General features: G+C 30.5%; 1 protein-coding gene across 1 annotated transcript in view; it reads left to right on the plus strand.

The window, feature by feature from the left end:
- Positions 1–17322, plus strand: part of LOC145315727 (putative G-protein coupled receptor AH9.1) — a 48075-nt gene extending 30753 nt beyond the window's left edge. Inside the window, exons 6-8 of the mRNA XM_080155762.1 lie at positions 10201–10320; positions 14556–14703; positions 17118–17322. Coding sequence (XP_080011888.1) covers positions 10201–10320; positions 14556–14703; positions 17118–17287 — 438 coding nt within the window. The 3' untranslated portion in view covers positions 17288–17322. The remainder of the gene's footprint in view (positions 1–10200; positions 10321–14555; positions 14704–17117) is intronic.

Genomic DNA, 17322 nt, shown 5'->3' on the forward strand with positions numbered 1-17322 from the left:
GTGATTCTCACTAATAGGATTAACTAGTTATATAGTAGCAAAACGATTACGAAATTAGCTACCTAAACGAGTAAGAGAAACATATAAGCTCTTTAGAACACACTTTTATGCAAAAACTACATTTTTTTCAACAATCCACCATTTTGCAGAAGTTGGACTCTATTTGCAAGGTATTTGATGTCAGGGATTTAAAGGGATAAGACAATGATGATACACAAATTCTTTTGCAGATTGCAATTTGTGGTTGGAACGTTTGGGCACTCAACTTAATGAATCAACCAATCAAAATTCAATGAAAGTCCCCAAAGTTTTTGATCCAACGTATAAGAAAACGTTATTATAAAACTTTGGGGACTACTGTAAAAACAGACCAATGTCCCCTCCCTCCCTGTGGGTGCCAGGATATTATACAATACACAGTTTTCTTGCTCTAGGTTTCCTCTGCAATCTCTTGCCAACATAACCTACTCAAATTAAAACCAATATAGAGTAGGCCTTAGATTTCTAAGAAGTTGGGATTCTATTTCTGTATTTTATCAAAGAAGGTGTATCAACTTTTTTTTATAGCTAGCCGGTTCTTTTAGTAAGTAGTAGATGTAAAATTTTTCATAAAATTCAGATATGCAATCGGTTTTTTTGTAGACCTCTTATTTTTTAAGTAATTTAAGTTTTTTTTAAAAAGATTAAGTAGATTTTAAGGTACTAAAACGCAACAAAAAAAGGAAGAAAATGTCCATTATGTACAAAAATAGTAAGATATTTAATATGACACCTTACTTTTTGAATTTTGTCAGGTAATTATTGAAAAAATTGATTTTTTAAACCCACGAGAATAAAAACTTTGAACTTAATTTTATCATTTCACAGGTAAAAAAATATGGGTTCATATATACCGTTAGAATCAGAAAAATATTATGAATCCATTGTAAGCAAAATTGAAAAAAAAGTAAAAAAATAAACAAATGGCCAATTATATTTTTTGTTCAGGCAACACTTTTGTCTTCCCTTTTTTACCCCCTCTTTACCCCCTTCCCATTTTTATACTCAATTCAAGAATTAAGACGTTGCCTGTATAATATAATATGATATTTTCATATAATTCCTTTTATTGTAGTTTATATACTATATTGTAAACTTTTTTTTCAATTTTGCTTACAATGGATTCGTAATATTTTTCTGATTCTAAAGGTATATATGAACCCATATTTTTTTACCTGTGAAATGATAAAATTAAGTTCAAAGTTTTTATTCTCGTGGGTTTAAAAAAATCGATTTTTTCAATAATTACCTGACAGAATTTAAAAAGTAAGGTGTCAAATTAAAGATCTTACTATTTTTGTTCATAATGGCCATTTTCTTTCTTTTTTTTGTTGCATTTTAGTACCTTAAAATCGACTTCATTTTTTTTTTAAACTTAAATTACTTAAAAATAAGAGGTCTACAAAAAAACCGATTGCATATCTGAATTCTATGAAAAATTTTACATCTACTACTTACTAAAAGAACCGGCTAGCTATAAAAAAAAAAGTTGATACACCTTCTTTACAAAATATATACATAACGACAGCGCTCATAGCATCTAGGAGCTATGTATTCGAAGGATTATGGAAAGTATGAAAATAGCCTAAAACCATCCAAGGATCTACAAGAAGTTTCCTTAAAATAAAGAACTCAATCTGTTCAGTAGTAATCAAAATCTTAAGCTAGCTACAGACAAAAAAAACCTTACTGTAATATTAGGATATGTACAATAAAACATGATTTTTTGTGAATGTATTTTTGTGTGTACGTCTTCATTAGACAGGTTTTAGCCTATTTTTATGGGAATGGAATGTGCAGGATATTTAGAGTTCTTGGAAAGTTACTAAAAAGTTAAGCAGCTTATAGTTCATATAGGAACTGACGTAATACTGGCCTACCATTGGTCAATTGAAATTTATACTGCCTATCATTGGTCATTTGCATTGTCTGACATCATCTTTTTATAGACACTATACGCTGCTTCCTAAAAAGTAGACTAACCTGTTACAAAAACTCAAAGTCTTTCGTTGTCCGAAAAGTAATGTCTTTGATTCTCGTCTTTAAAGACTTTTAAAATATCACCTACTATTAATATGTCAGGCGTAAGTGTTATTAGCAATAATTGCAAAAATGCCTTGGTCTAATAAAAGGTGAAAATAATTGCCACTTTAAAGATCTGATAGAATGCAGTTCCTTAGTAATTTTGCTTTTCATGGAAGCTTTATAAATGACTTTAGATGGTTTCAGGCAATTTTCCTGACCTTCTTTGCCTCCACTCTGGGCGAAGTAACTGTAAAACATGAAACACAATATAAACATAGAATATATTTTTTTTTGTGATTATATGTGATTTTTAAATATTAATGATGCTTTTAAATTTATTGGATTTATTAATTATTGAGTATTTGAATATATACAACTGTATTTTTACAATAATTGTTTTTTGGTAATATTTTGTGCTTTTACTCTTTTTCTTTTCTATATCCATTAAGATCAGTTTTTCCCCCAAGAAATATCAAAAAAGGCCTATGGCCAGCGTTAGATTTTTTTGATTTTTGGATACATCCCTAGAGGCTGGGTGGAAGTCGACCCCCCATCCACTTTCAATTGTAGTTAAAATAAAAAAATTAAATTTTTGGGGGGTTAATTTTTCTCTAGAGGCTATTTCTCTTAAGAGGATGGTAATATCCTTCTCCAAAATAGTTATAAACCTTCCCATGACCTATGAAATGATACCCTGTAAAAGGACCGTATCGGTCAGCGAGATACTTCGGTACAGACACAGATATCCTGTTACTTGAATATAGTTTTCCTCCTTTTAGATGTTTATGTCTTAACAAGGATGACAACATCCATAAAAGCGAAGCACAGAAACGGTAGGACAAACGGACATTAACACTTGTATAATATAAGAACTGAATAATCAGAATATAAAAGTAGAAGAGTCGAAGCAAAATTGTAAGTAAATTTGTTGAAAAACTACTTAATATAGGATAATGTTTATGGACATACTTACATTTTTAGGACTGGATTATAGAGTTGCTTCGCTTAAAATATTGTTCATTGTTGTCTCAGGAATCAATAAACTAAAAATCAGATCAAACGGATAATTAGATGACATAAAAATTTGTTGTTAAAAAAGTAGAAAAATCAACATGTTTAAAATGGACGTGCGGACATTCTGGTAATGATTATAGAGTTGCTACGCTTACTAAATAGTACCCAACTACTACAGGAATCATCATGCAAAGTTTAAAATCGATATGTAACATGCCTAAATTAACGAATAAAAGCTATCTATCTCGGACGGACGTATGGACGAACGGACCGATCCTAATTATAGAAAAGCTTCGCTTTTAAAAAATATCTATAGAGAATATACGCTACAAGAATAGGTGGAAATGTATGTTTTATTATCTAATGTCAGACCAGACACAATAATATATAGAGTAACTATGCTACCAGAATAGGAGAAAATATCTGTTTTATTATCTAATGTCAGACCAGGCACAATAATATATAGAGTAACTATGCTATTAGAATAGGAGAAAATATCTGTTTTATTATCTAATGTCAGACCAGACACAACAATATATAGAGTATTTACGCTACAAGAATAGGTGGAAATATCTGTTTTATTATCTAATGTCAGACCAGACACAACAATATATAGAGTATTTACGCTACAAGAATAGGTGAAAATATCTGTATTATTATCTAATGTCAGACTAGACACAATAATAAATAGGGTAACTATGCTATTAGAATAGGAGAAAATATCTGTATTATTATCTAATGTCCGACTAGACACAAACAATGTATGGTATTTATACATAGCAACTAAAATCAAGTTATTAGAAATAGTCTCACATATCACAATACAAATTTTTAAAAGCTTTCATAGTGCCTATTAAAAAATTACATCATACTTTCCTACCATTGCATTGGTCAATTAAAACGTATACTTGCCTGCTATTGGTAATTTAGTCTGTGTATTGGCCTATTATTGGTCATTTGTATAGTATGGCGTCATTTTTTAGGCTCTATACAGAGCGTCAAATATTTTGAGCTTTACTTTAAAGATTTAGATCATCCTTGTTTAAGGTTCTAGGGTTAAGAAATAAAAGATTTATTTTTTAGTAATGCTTTTTCATTTTGCAGCAGCTGACTCAAACTAAGCCAACATTTAAGAAAAGCTTTATAAATTTCTTTACAATTCTTCAAATGTAAAGCCTTTGGGAGTAACAAGAGCTGTGAATTGGAATTGTTCCGTAGCTTTAAAATTGTTTCCGATAGGTATTTTATGCCCTTGTTCTAGGAACGACAATAAATGTATAATATAGATGTATAACCAGACAGCAACCTAGATATACCCCTTTTTTGGACTTTTTTTGCTTTCTGCTCTTTTGTAGCGACTAGGCTCTAATAATATTCCCAACGGTATTTGTTGTTTTTTCAAAGACTCAATTGAAAGTCGGCTTAGGGTCCTTGGGAAAGGGGTATTCAATTATTTAACCCCTTCCCCTTCTAGTGTTTTATTCTAATGGAACTGCATGCAACCCGACAATGATGTTGGCAATGGTAAATTAGAGAATATTCCAGGGAGGGGGGGTACATTTCATATTAAACTAGACCTCAAAGTTTTATAATAACGTTTTCTTTTTCGTTTGCTTAATTACGTAAGGAACTTTTATTGAATTTTGATTGTTTGGTTCATCAAGAATAGTGTCTAAACGTTGCAAACACTAATTTTAATCTTCAGAAGGGACAGTTTTGTGGATAATCATGGGAGATTTACACCAATTTATCGATCATTGTCTTATCCCTTTAGATCCCTGGAATATCCAGAATGCACAGCACAGAGCATTCATTGAAGGAAATTATTCATCAACAAATATGTTGTAAGCTTGGATGCCTCTCCGCCAGCCTGTTATCAGCTCTGGAGTTTGGAGCCGGACTAAAAAATGTTTAATTTAGCCCCACAACATAATAAGTAAGAATAGATATTTTGCAAAAAAGATTATTCTGGAGAATAATAAAAGATTTTAGAACATTGAAGTTCAGAAAGGAAAGGTGCAATGTCAGTTGAGTTAATCTCTAATGCATTTTCTCTAAAGGTTTCACCCCTGGACATAATCTCACAAAAGTAAACTTTTTAGGGAAGATGCATTTACTGTCAATTTCTCTATCCCTTGCGATCTGTATGTAAAATATAAAGGTTCTATAAACTTATCAAATTTGTCATATGAATATACAACATTGAAAATAGGATATATTATGCAATTTTATTCATTAAAGTTCATATATATTCAAAGCAATTATGATTAATTATATGTCTAATATTAATAAAACCGTAGTACAATATTAAAAAATTGACTATTTAAAAAAAAACAATATCTTTATATCTCCTGTAACTGGAATTATAATAAAAAATGGCATGGCTCCACATATCTGCTCTTGAGAATACTTGGCAATCTGTTTTATACCTGTAATCATACATGTTAATACATTCACACATACACACTCATTCACAAACACACACACTCACATTCTCACACATTGAGATCTAATGTGTGTGCAAGTCACAGAAAAATAGTCAAATATTGCATCGTATTATAGACAGATTTCCGCAGATATCAAAATGAAAAATTATAAGATTAATCTTATGATTTCTATTTTGATAATTGTGGAAAATTATCTGCAATACGATGCTTAACATAATTTTTTTGGTATGGCTGAGAACCGGCTGTAATTCAGCGGATATTAATCAGTTTCGAAACCAAACTGGAAATTACAATTTTAGGTTTAGTGTTAATGTAAACTTTTTGTTCTTTAATCTTGACTATTTAGTTTATAACTCACTGCGCCCGTCTGTCGTACGGTCAAAGGAAAAATTATTTACATGGCTAGTTTGAAACTTAAATTTCGTGAAGATTATCATGAAATTTTTTTAAAAACAATTTGTCAAAAATGTTAGTGGAGAGTTTTAATTTCTCAGGTAATAAGTTATTTCTCTACTTCTTTATGGAAATTTTAGATCAATAAAAGTGAAAAAATACTAAAATCATTAATGCATCCAAAGCAGTGAGGGAGGGGACATTGGTCTGTTTATTACACTAGTTCCTAAAATTTTTATATTAAAGTTTTTTTGATTCGTTGGCTTAAAAACTCTGGAGACTTTCGTTGAATTTTAATGGATTGGTTTATTATTTTGAGTATCCAAACGTTTTAACTACTAATTGTAATTTTCAGAAAATGGTAAATTTGTGTATCATCATTGGGGATTATTAGGGCTTTTAAGGCTTATTAATTGAACAAATAATTAACCTACAAAAGAAAAACCAATGTGTAATTCCGTAAAGTTTAATGTTGGGTTATAGTCAAATGCTATTATTAAGTCAAGCTGTTCTAAATTAGGGATATAAGAATTCTAACACTCAACTTTACGGAATTAAGCGGAAAAATAATCCTCCTTCAATTTTAAATATTACTGCATAAATAATAAAAACATTCATAAAGGGTGTTAAAAAAAATGCGGACATTTTTAAAATTGAAATTGCGCGGCTTGTGTTAATAGTAGAAAAATATTACACATGCCGTTAGAACCGCTAAGAAGTCTATTTTTTTTGAAATATAAGAACGATTCCTCTGCTACGTATTACGGAGCTATGTGTTAAAATGTACCAACTGATGTAAAACTATTTTAAAATATAACTAAAAATTAGAGATGATATTTTGCAAAAAGAGATGCCTACATTTTTTTATTTCAAATTGCGCGGCTTTTGTTAATAGTAGAAAAATGTTACTCATACCGTTAGAACCGCTAAGAACCGTATTTTTTGGAAATATAAGAACGGTTCCTGTGCTACAAATAATATAGGAGCCAGATGGTAAAATGTCCCAAAATTTACTCGCAGGTCAAGTTTTAAGTCAGTTGGGTTATTTTAACACGTAGCTCCCAAACTATGCGTAGCACAGGAATTGTTTTTATATTCCTAAAAATAAACTTCTTAGCGGTTAACGGTATGCGTAGTATTTTTCTACTATTAAGAAAAGCCGCGCAATTTCAATCTTAAAAATGTCCGCATTTTTTTTGCACACCCTTTAACTACTGTATTTCGTATATAAATATATATTAAGAAGTTCAATGCATATATTATTATATTGCCATTGTTTTTAGATACAACATCGGAGATCTAAAGGGATAAGACATTGGTTGATAAATTGATGTACATCCCCAATGATGATATACAAAATTTTCCATTTTGTAGATTACAATAATAATTAATAACTTACTGAACTAACCAATAAAAAAATCAAAACTAGTCCCCAAAGTTGTTAACCCTACGAATAAGAAAATGTTACTATAAAACTTTGGAGACTAGTGTAATAAACAGCCCAATGTCCCCTACCTCCCTGATACAGTATACAATGTTATTTTATACTGTTCACTGTACTAGGATCAAGACAACTTTTCAAAGCCCTCCTCACAAATAAATTTGACAAGTGTTTGCTAGATATAAATCTTTAAACAAGCACATAAAAAAATATTACATGAATAACTAGACGAATGCAAAAATCTAGTCTTTTCAATGAGAATTAAATGTTGAAAATTAACAATCTTTCGAAAAGAGTTTTTAGAAAAAAATCATCGAAATTTTTTGTTGTAAAATCATCCCATAATGATTATGGCTATGCTATATTTTGCTATGTGTAGTATTTTGGTCCTGATCCTAATTATACTGCAATGTCCAGACGTGTAAGCTTATTTATCAGGTATTGCCCGCCGTCACTTTAGAAATTCTAGAGAAGCAGCCCATAGGGCCTTTAAAAAATGTCGTTATATAATCTAAATGACCAATGATATGCCAGTATACATTTTAATTGACAAATTTTTAATATACTGGCCTATCATTGGTCATTTGTATTGTATGACCTCATTTTTACAGGCGCTATAAGCTGCTTCATTCTATATTAGGCTTTATCAATTTTATAATTCATTTGATTATATAAAAAGTAGAAAATTAGATGATACATTGAAAATTAACCCTCCTCTAATAATAAAAAGTTTTAGGGCAGTCTTGATTTTAATTTTTTTGTTATTGACATATCTATAATACAAAGTAGCTTGATGTCTGTCCGTCCGTCTGTCTGTCCGTCCGTCCGTCTGTCCCTCCGTCCGTCCGTCTGAAGCTTAAGATCTCGGTAACTACTGAACTGATCGGATTCTACTCTTCAGGGTATATACCTATTGGTCCTGTGGTGGTTTTAAGCTTTTTTCTGGGGGGGGTTAGACACCCTCAACCCCCCAAAAAATGAAATTTCCCCCTTCCCCCTAAAAAAAAAAAAAAAATTGAGGGGGAGTATGGTTCGCAGCATCCGAAATGATTTTTTATTTTTATTTTTTTTTTAAACTACCTCATGGGGCAAAGCCCCTAGAGGATAGAGGCGAAGCAGCTAGTTACTTATAAAATATGTTATCTAACGGCTAGAGATCCCTGGTATATTTATACTGAATCGCCAGCAATGCGTGAAATTCTCAGTAATCTCAATGGGAAAGACTGCTTTTAAAAGCTTGATATAGTTTTATATTGTGCATTACTTTTGTCAAGGTTATCAAAATAATGAAGCTCGTTTTAGTGCCTAAAAAAATGACACCACATAATACAATTGACCAATGATAGGCCAATACACAGACTAAATTACCAATAGCAGGCCAGATTACATTTAAATTGACCAATAGTAGGCCAGAAGAACGTTATTTTTATAAGCCCTATAAAAGCTCCAAAACAATATCAAAACTGGAAAAAGTATTACTACAGCACAAACAGCCCTACCGCTTGCTACACGTTTTCTAATTTATCTTTTTTTCTGATTATCTAAAACGTTGAGGAATGGATGGTACACCAATTATATCTGAGAAAATAGATACAACTACCAGGGATCTAAAGGGATACGACAATGGCCGATAAATCGGTGTATATCCTAATCAATGATACACAAAATTCTGTAGATTACAATAACTGGTTGAAACGTTTCGACATTCAACTTAATGAACTTAATCAAAATTCAATAAAAGTCACAAAAGTCACAAAACCAAATAAGAAAACTTTATCATAAAACTTTGGGGACAAGTATAATAAACAGCCCATTGTCCCCTCCCTCCCTGTATAAATACATTGTCACAAGTTAAATAGAATAATATTCTCGGGGGAGAGAATGAGCATTTATTTTGAGTTTATATTGAACACAAAAGTAAAATTCCATATTATGTACACATACCAAGATTGTTTAGTTTGCCAGAAAAAAAAAAAAAAATTGGTATGCATATATAGTAATGATATCTTAATCCTAGATATGCTTGTACAGAAAATCAAGATTAAAAGATAGGCTATTAGATTCAGTTTTTTTTTATGTTCAAAACCTTTACAAATCAAAATCAAGGCTGTAAGATTTATTGATATGTAAATTTCCTTATATATAAATATAAAAGATTTAATTTTTGCCTGTCTCTTAATAACTAAAGATTTTTCTTCCCAGTGAAGCTTTATTTAAGTTCTAGGAAGGTTTTATCCATTCTTTGGGTAGTGTAATTTATCCACTATTGAGTAATGGCACTGATAAAAAGAGATAGGACAATGGCCGATTAATTTATTTACATGTCCAATATTAATAAACAAAATTACCCATTCTGTATATTAAAACAAGTGATTGATAACTTGATAAAGCAATAATTCAAAATTCATTAAAACTCCCCAAAGTTGTTAATCTAATGAATTAGAAAATAGTTATTTCTTTCATCGTATTATAAATGGCTTTCCGCGGATATAGAATGTACAATTATAAGATTAAAACCAGTTTTTTTAGCCCCGAGGTGCCGAAGGCACGGGCTAAAAAAACTGATTTTAATCTCATGATTGTACATTTTTATATTCGTAGAAAGCTGGATATAAAACGATGCTAGACATAGTTTTTTCGTATGGATGAGAACCGGTTCGAATGAATACGAGAAAGGTTATTATAAAACTTAGGGGACAAATGGAATAAACAGAATCTGGAGTAAGGGTCAATAGAATGATACCCCCCTCCCTTGTTATATTTTAAGTCAATATAATAAAGGGTCGCCGCAGCTAGATGCTAATGGTGAAGCCACTTGTACTTACAGCAATTATTTTTCAGACATACATTATCCTGAGTGAGATCCTGCTGCGGTTTGGTCCCATCCTTGTTCTAGCTGTTCTTAATCCTCTGATCATTGTAAAATTCAGAGAGGTCTCCAGAAGAAAGAGTATGTTAAAGGTAAAATTTTAAGATTATTAAGAAGTGATAGAGCAACTGAAAATATACTGAAGCTTTGTATACCCAGCATCTACTAAAGTGGTTTAGAAATGTTGCATTGACATGTTGTTAATTTTCAATACGTCTTTTTTGTGACGTATTTAAAGAAAATGACTTATTAATATGTCATTAATTGTTTTTTATTTGCTATTATTTTTCTTAAAAAAAGAAATTACAAAGAAATTAAATGTAAAAATTATGGTTGTTTCAATGCGTCATTTTGTATTTTTTCCACATATTAATATATATGTGTAGAATTACATATTAATGTGACAGTAAATAAAATAAATAATGTGGTATTAAAACGTCCTTAATTTGTAATAAGTCATCTTTATTGATTAAATAATTTATTAATATATTACTTACATATTACATATTAATTCCGAAGTAAATAAAATAAATAATGTGGAATCAATACGTCCTTTTTGTGTAATGTGTCATCTTGATTAATTAAATAATTTTCAAGACACTTTAGGAAATAAGGAAGAGTTCAGAAAAAATTCTGACATAATTATTTTTAGATATTTTTTTCTTCTTAAAAACTAAAAGTTTGTAACATAAAAATAAAATCAAGAAATCTATTATTTTTATTTTTGAAGTTAAATTTTTCTTATTAAAAGACAAAAAAATTTTCTGAACTATGATCCCCATATAAATATTATGAGTATTTAGTAACAGTTTAACCCTACAAACAAACATTACAATTTGAGTAATTTAATTTGTGTGAAGAATAAGATTTACTTAATAATAGAACTTCGTTCGTAAATGTGATGAGAGAATGAGTTAAATGAATTTTAAAAACATTTTTCCTTCTCTTGTTGCATATTTTCGAAAGGAGATCATAATCGACGACAAATCATGAATATAAGTTTTACAATGTTGAGGTAAGAAGTTAGCTTAAACAATTTTGGGGACTTTAGTGAATTTCAATTGGTTTTATAACTTTAAAGGTAAGAGTTCTATTTTATATCAATCCTATTATATTAATTAGTAAACGTTTTTTGTCAGTTCCAAAGGATCTCGCTAACCGCTGAACCGATATTGTTCTCTTTTACAGTTAAGCTTCTTATAGGTCCTGGGAAGGTTTTTAACTATCTTTTGGGAGGATTCTACACCCCCCTCCCCCCCAAAAAATATTTTTTAAAACTCTTTTGAAACTCAAATTTAAAATGGGATAAGGTCAACTTTTCCCCCTCCTACCAGTGCCCCTAGAGGCTTCTAACCAATCTGTTCCATGATATTTTGTATGTTGGTCGGTTGGTTAGGCAATAAAAAGCAGAAATTTAGAAATATATAAAAAAAAGATTTTCTCGTTTCCTGATTAAGAGTGAGGTCTTATTTTTTTCCTGTGTACTTTTCTCATATTCAAGCATCTAGATTAATTGCAATTTTTATTAAAATAATCCATTTTTATTTAACTCAAATCAATTTCTAATTATTAATTAATTCAATGATTTAATTAAAAAATATTTATTTAATTCAATATAATAATTGTTTAATATTAAATCTAATATTTTATTGATACACATTAAATACCAATTTTGGCGGCCATATTGTTTTTTTTGACGTTTTACAGTAAAAAAATGACGTTTTGATATGTCTTTATAAATAATATGTCATTTAATATTTTTGTTATATTGTTAGTTTGGCGGCCATCTTGTTTTTCTGGACGTTTTAAAGAAAAAATTGACGTTTTAATGCGCCGTTATTTAAGATAACATGTCATTAAATTCAAAATATTGTTATTATTTATATTTTTTTTGTGACGTTTTTTTAAAGATAACGACGTATTTTTGGTACACAAAACGTCCTTTAAAAAAATATGAAACGTCATTTGTATAGTAATAAAAAAGTTACGTCATTAAGGACGTATTAATGCGACATGTTTCTTAAAATAATGCGATAAAAGTATATGCTGGGTAGTGCCCATAAAAAAATGACGTCATACAATACAAATGACCAATACACATTCTAAATGATTACCAATGGAAGGCCTGTATATATTTTGATTGACTAATGGCAGGCCAGTATGACGTCATTTTTATAGGCACTATAAAAAGCTTTAAAATACTATTTTGTCAACATTTAATATGAAGTTACAACTGAAAAATACTGAAGTTCTTTATAGTTCCTATAAAAAATTACGTCACACTTTACAAATGACCAATGATAGGCCAATACACAAGACTAAATAATTACCAATAGCAGGCAAGTATATTTTAATTGACCAATGGCACTATAAAAAGCTTCAAAATACTATTTTGTCAACATTGAATATGCAAGTAAATACAACTGAAAAATACTGAAGTTCTTTATAGTGCCTACAAAAAATGACGTCACACAATACAAATGACCAATGATAGGCCAATACAAGACTAAATAATTACCAATAGCAGGCGAACCCAGTAAAAGTGTCTGACTATGACGTCAGAAAAAATTAACAATTAACCAATGAGAGACCGCTATATATTTTACCATATGAATACTGGCTTCTCATTGGTTAATTGTTATTTTTTTCTGACGTCATAGTTCGACACTTTTACAAGGTTCATAGCAGGCAAGTATATCTTAATTGACCAATGGTAAACCAATAGTAAACTATTTTGTTAACATTTTATATGCAAGTAAATACATCTAAAAAATATTGAGGCTCTTTATAGTGCCTATAATGATGTCATACAATATAAATGACCAATGATAGGCCAATACACAGACTAAATAATTACTAGTATATATTTTAATTCACCAATGGTAGGGCAGTATGACGTCATTTTTTAGGCACTTTGAAGAGCTACAAATTTTTATTTTGTTAACATTTAATATGCAAGTAAATACAACTCAAAAATACTAAAGTTCTTTATAGTGCCTATAAAAAATGACGTCATACAATACAAATGACCAATGATAGGCCAATACACAGACTAAATAATTACCAATAGCAGGCAAGTATATTTTAATTGACCAATGGCACTATAAAAAGCTTCAAAATACTATTTTGTCAACATTGAATATGCGAGTAAATACAACTGAAAAATACTGAAGTTCTTTATAGTGCCTACAAAAAATGACGTCACACAATACAAATGACCAATGATAGGCCAATACAAGACTAAATAATTACCAATAGCAGGCGAACCCAGTAAAAGTGTCTGACTATGACGTCAGAAAAAATTAACAATTAACCAATGAGAGACCGCTATATATTTTACCATATGAATACTGGCTTCTCATTGGTTAATTGTTATTTTTTTCTGACGTCATAGTTCGACACTTTTACAAGGTTCATAGCAGGCAAGTATATCTTAATTGACCAATGGTAAACCAATAGTAAACTATTTTGTTAACATTTTATATGCAAGTAAATACATCTAAAAAATATTGAGGCTCTTTATAGTGCCTATAATGATGTCATACAATATAAATGACCAATGATAGGCCAATACACAGACTAAATAATTACTAGTATATATTTTAATTCACCAATGGTAGGGCAGTATGACGTCATTTTTTAGGCACTTTGAAGAGCTACAAATTTTTATTTTGTTAACATTTAATATGCAAGTAAATACAACTCAAAAATACTAAAGTTCTTTATAGTGCCTATAAAAAATGACGTCATACAATACAAATGACCAATGATAGGCCAATACACAGACTAAATAATTACCAATGGCAGACCAGATTTTAATTGATCAATAGTAGGCCAGTATGACGTAATTTTTTAAAAAGCTTTAAAATACTATTTAGTCACCATTTTATTTGCAAGTATATAAATGTAATACATAAAATAATATAATGTTTGAAGCAAAATATATAAATATATTGTTCAAATTTTGGCAATGGTCATAACGAAGGAGGAAAAAGGCAACAAAAATGGTAGAGCATTCAGAGAGAGAGAGGGGACACTGGGCTGTTTATTACACCAGTCCCCAAAGTTTTGTATACGTTTCTTATTCATTTCTTCACAACCTTGGGAACTTTTGATTGGTTGATTTATAAAGTTGAGTGTTCAAGCGTTTCAACCACTAATTTTAATCTACATAATGGATGATTTTTTAAAAAACTCAATGGGGATATACTTAATTATTCGGCCATTGTCTTATCCATTTGTATCCCTGTGCGGCATCCATTTCTCAAAATTTTCTTGTTAAAAAAATAGTATATTATTAATTTAATGATAATTTTTAATTTTGCAGGGTGGCGGGAATAACACGATATCTCTGACCTCTGACAACTTTACTGCAAGCATGCGGGTGAAGCCAGGTACCTCCATTGTGGAGGCTCTCGTACCTGTGGCATCTATCAGAAGAAGGGCAGGCTCCAATGCTGCCAACGGTCAAACAGGTAAAATTGATTGTTTAATTAATAGGTGAATTGTTGGTGCATTAACTTAATAACTTACTGGACTATGGAGACGGGAATAAGGTATAGCCAACAAGCTAAATAAATCTAAAATGGGGGGGGGGGGGGCAGATAAAAAAGTGTTGACCCCTAATGACAGCTAAAAATAGTCTCTAGTCCCAAACGTCGGAGTGGAAACTTAACCTAACCTAACCTATTTTAAACTGTCTTGTATATGCCACCCCTGCGGGGGGCTTATTTTTTATTCATATCTGAACTAACCTAACATGTATAGAAATACTTAATTAAATTAATATTTAAACACTCCTGCGTTTGTCCACTCCGACGTTTGGGACTCTTACGTTTGTCCTGGAACACTAAAAATCACGTAGAGGTTTCGTGAGTTTTTTTTGAATTACTGTCGTTTTTGGCGTAAGCTACAATTGACACCACTTACTATTGCAGATCATTGCAGACAAACAGCCATGTATTTACACTACATTTTAATATTTCTTCAGTACTTAGCTTGAAACAAATAACTTATTTTTAAACTAATATTATAATTAAGTTAAAAATATTAAGAGCCCTTATTTTTCATTCATTATATTAGCTAAAAAAATATTTTTAATAAGATTATTCATAAAATTCTTCAGTAAGAGGTCTAGCTTATTTATTTATTACTAGCGGCTGCGCTTCTAGCATCTAGGTACTCTTTTATTCATGAGGGGGAAAGCAGAAAAATATCCTAAAACCATCCTAAAACTTAAATCTAAGAATTTAAAATTCTAAATCCAACCCGGGATTTATGAGTAGATTTTATAAAATGTAAAACTCAATCAGTAGAAATGGAAATGTTAAGCAACAGACAAAAAAACTTACTTCTTTAAATGATAGTATTTATTAACAAAGTCGCATATAGCCAAAAGCCACAAATTTGAAATCAATGTTAAAATTCCAAATACAAGTATGTGAGAAGTGGAAGCAAAATAAAAATCAAGGAACGTCTAAAACAGACCAACAAAATATGTGCAGTATACTAAAGGATCAAAAGGGATAAGACAATGGCCGATGAATTGATGCACATCCCAATGATGATACCCAAAATTACCCCTTCCGTTGATTAAAATTAGTGGTTGGAACGGTTAAAACTAAACTTAATTAACCAATCAATAAAATCCAATGAATGTCCCAAAGGCTATAGAGCCAACAAACAAGAAAATGTTATTATAAAACTTTTGAGACTAGTATAACAATTCGCCCAATGTCCCCTCCCTCCCTAAGGGCATATTCCCATTTAAAAACAGACAAACTTAGTGCTTAATTGAATCCCAGCTTTTTGAACTGATTTACTAGTAATAGAAAAACACAAAAAGTACAAAATTTACGTTCAACTTAAAATCTTTCATAATAAAAAAAGTGTTTACGTCTTTTTCTAATTGAAAGTGATAGAGCTAAATAATTAAATCTTTAATGTATTTATTGTGATGCTTTTTTGGTTCAATTAAAATTTACGTCAATTAAAAGATAAGTGATTAAAAGGCTTCCTTTTCAAATATTAATTTTTAATACCAAAATAGATTTAATTTAATCAAATTTTGCAGTAATTTTACTTTATTTGCAATTAAGTGCAATCTACTAGCTAGTGCGTATTTTTAGGCTCTCACATTTGAGATAGAAAAGACATACTAATTTACTTTTCTAATAACATATTATTACATGAATTTTCCGCCATTATAATATTCCGTTCCGCAAATATGACCTTATTGTCAGGGGCGTCCAAGCTCAGGGGGGGGGGGGGGGGTAATCCTTATATAATAGAGGTAATTTTTTTTTTTATTTGGGGGGGGGTTAAAAATTGAAAATCAAGAATTTTGGACGTCTTTGTTTATTGTCCCTATTTAAATTACCTAAAATCATTAGGCCTTTTCTGATTTATTCTAGTTTAACTATCTCTAACATTATTAACTACTTTTGAACATAATGATTCTTAAATCTATTTAAAATGTCTACTCTTTAAAATATGACGTCATACTGGCCTACCATTGGTCAATTAAAATGTATTCTTGCCTGTCATTGGTAATTTAGTCTGTGTATTTGCCTATCATTGGTGGTTTATATTGTATGACATCATTTTTTATAGGGACTATAAAGACATCAGGGATATAAAGGGATAAGATAATGGTTGATTAATCGATGTACGTCCCCAATGATTACACACAAAATGACCCCTCTGCAGAAAAAATTTGTGGTTGAAATTTTTGGAAACTCAACTTAATGAACCAATCAATCAAAATTCAATAAAAGTACCCAAGTTTGTTAAACCAATGAATAAGAAAACGATATTATAAGACTTTGAAGACCAGTGTAATAAATAAATGTCCCCTCCCTCCCTGGTTTCTCATTCTTGTTTTTTTTAGGAAATGGTGTGAGCAGCGAGGAGCGAGTGCTGGCCCTGGTGTTAGTTTCTGTGATCTTATTGTTTGTGGTGTGCACCACCCCCGCAGCTATTCTATCACTTATATATTCGGTCAAGCTCAACCATAATCTACAGTTCCAATGGTTCAGGCAGGAGTACACACATATCTGAAAGTAGTATGGATTTTTTGTCTGTAGCTTAAGATT

Source organism: Acartia tonsa, chromosome 4, assembly GCF_053477335.1.
Source record: "Acartia tonsa isolate MP-2025a chromosome 4, ASM5347733v1, whole genome shotgun sequence".
Classification (NCBI taxonomy): Eukaryota; Metazoa; Arthropoda; class Copepoda; order Calanoida; family Acartiidae; genus Acartia; species Acartia tonsa.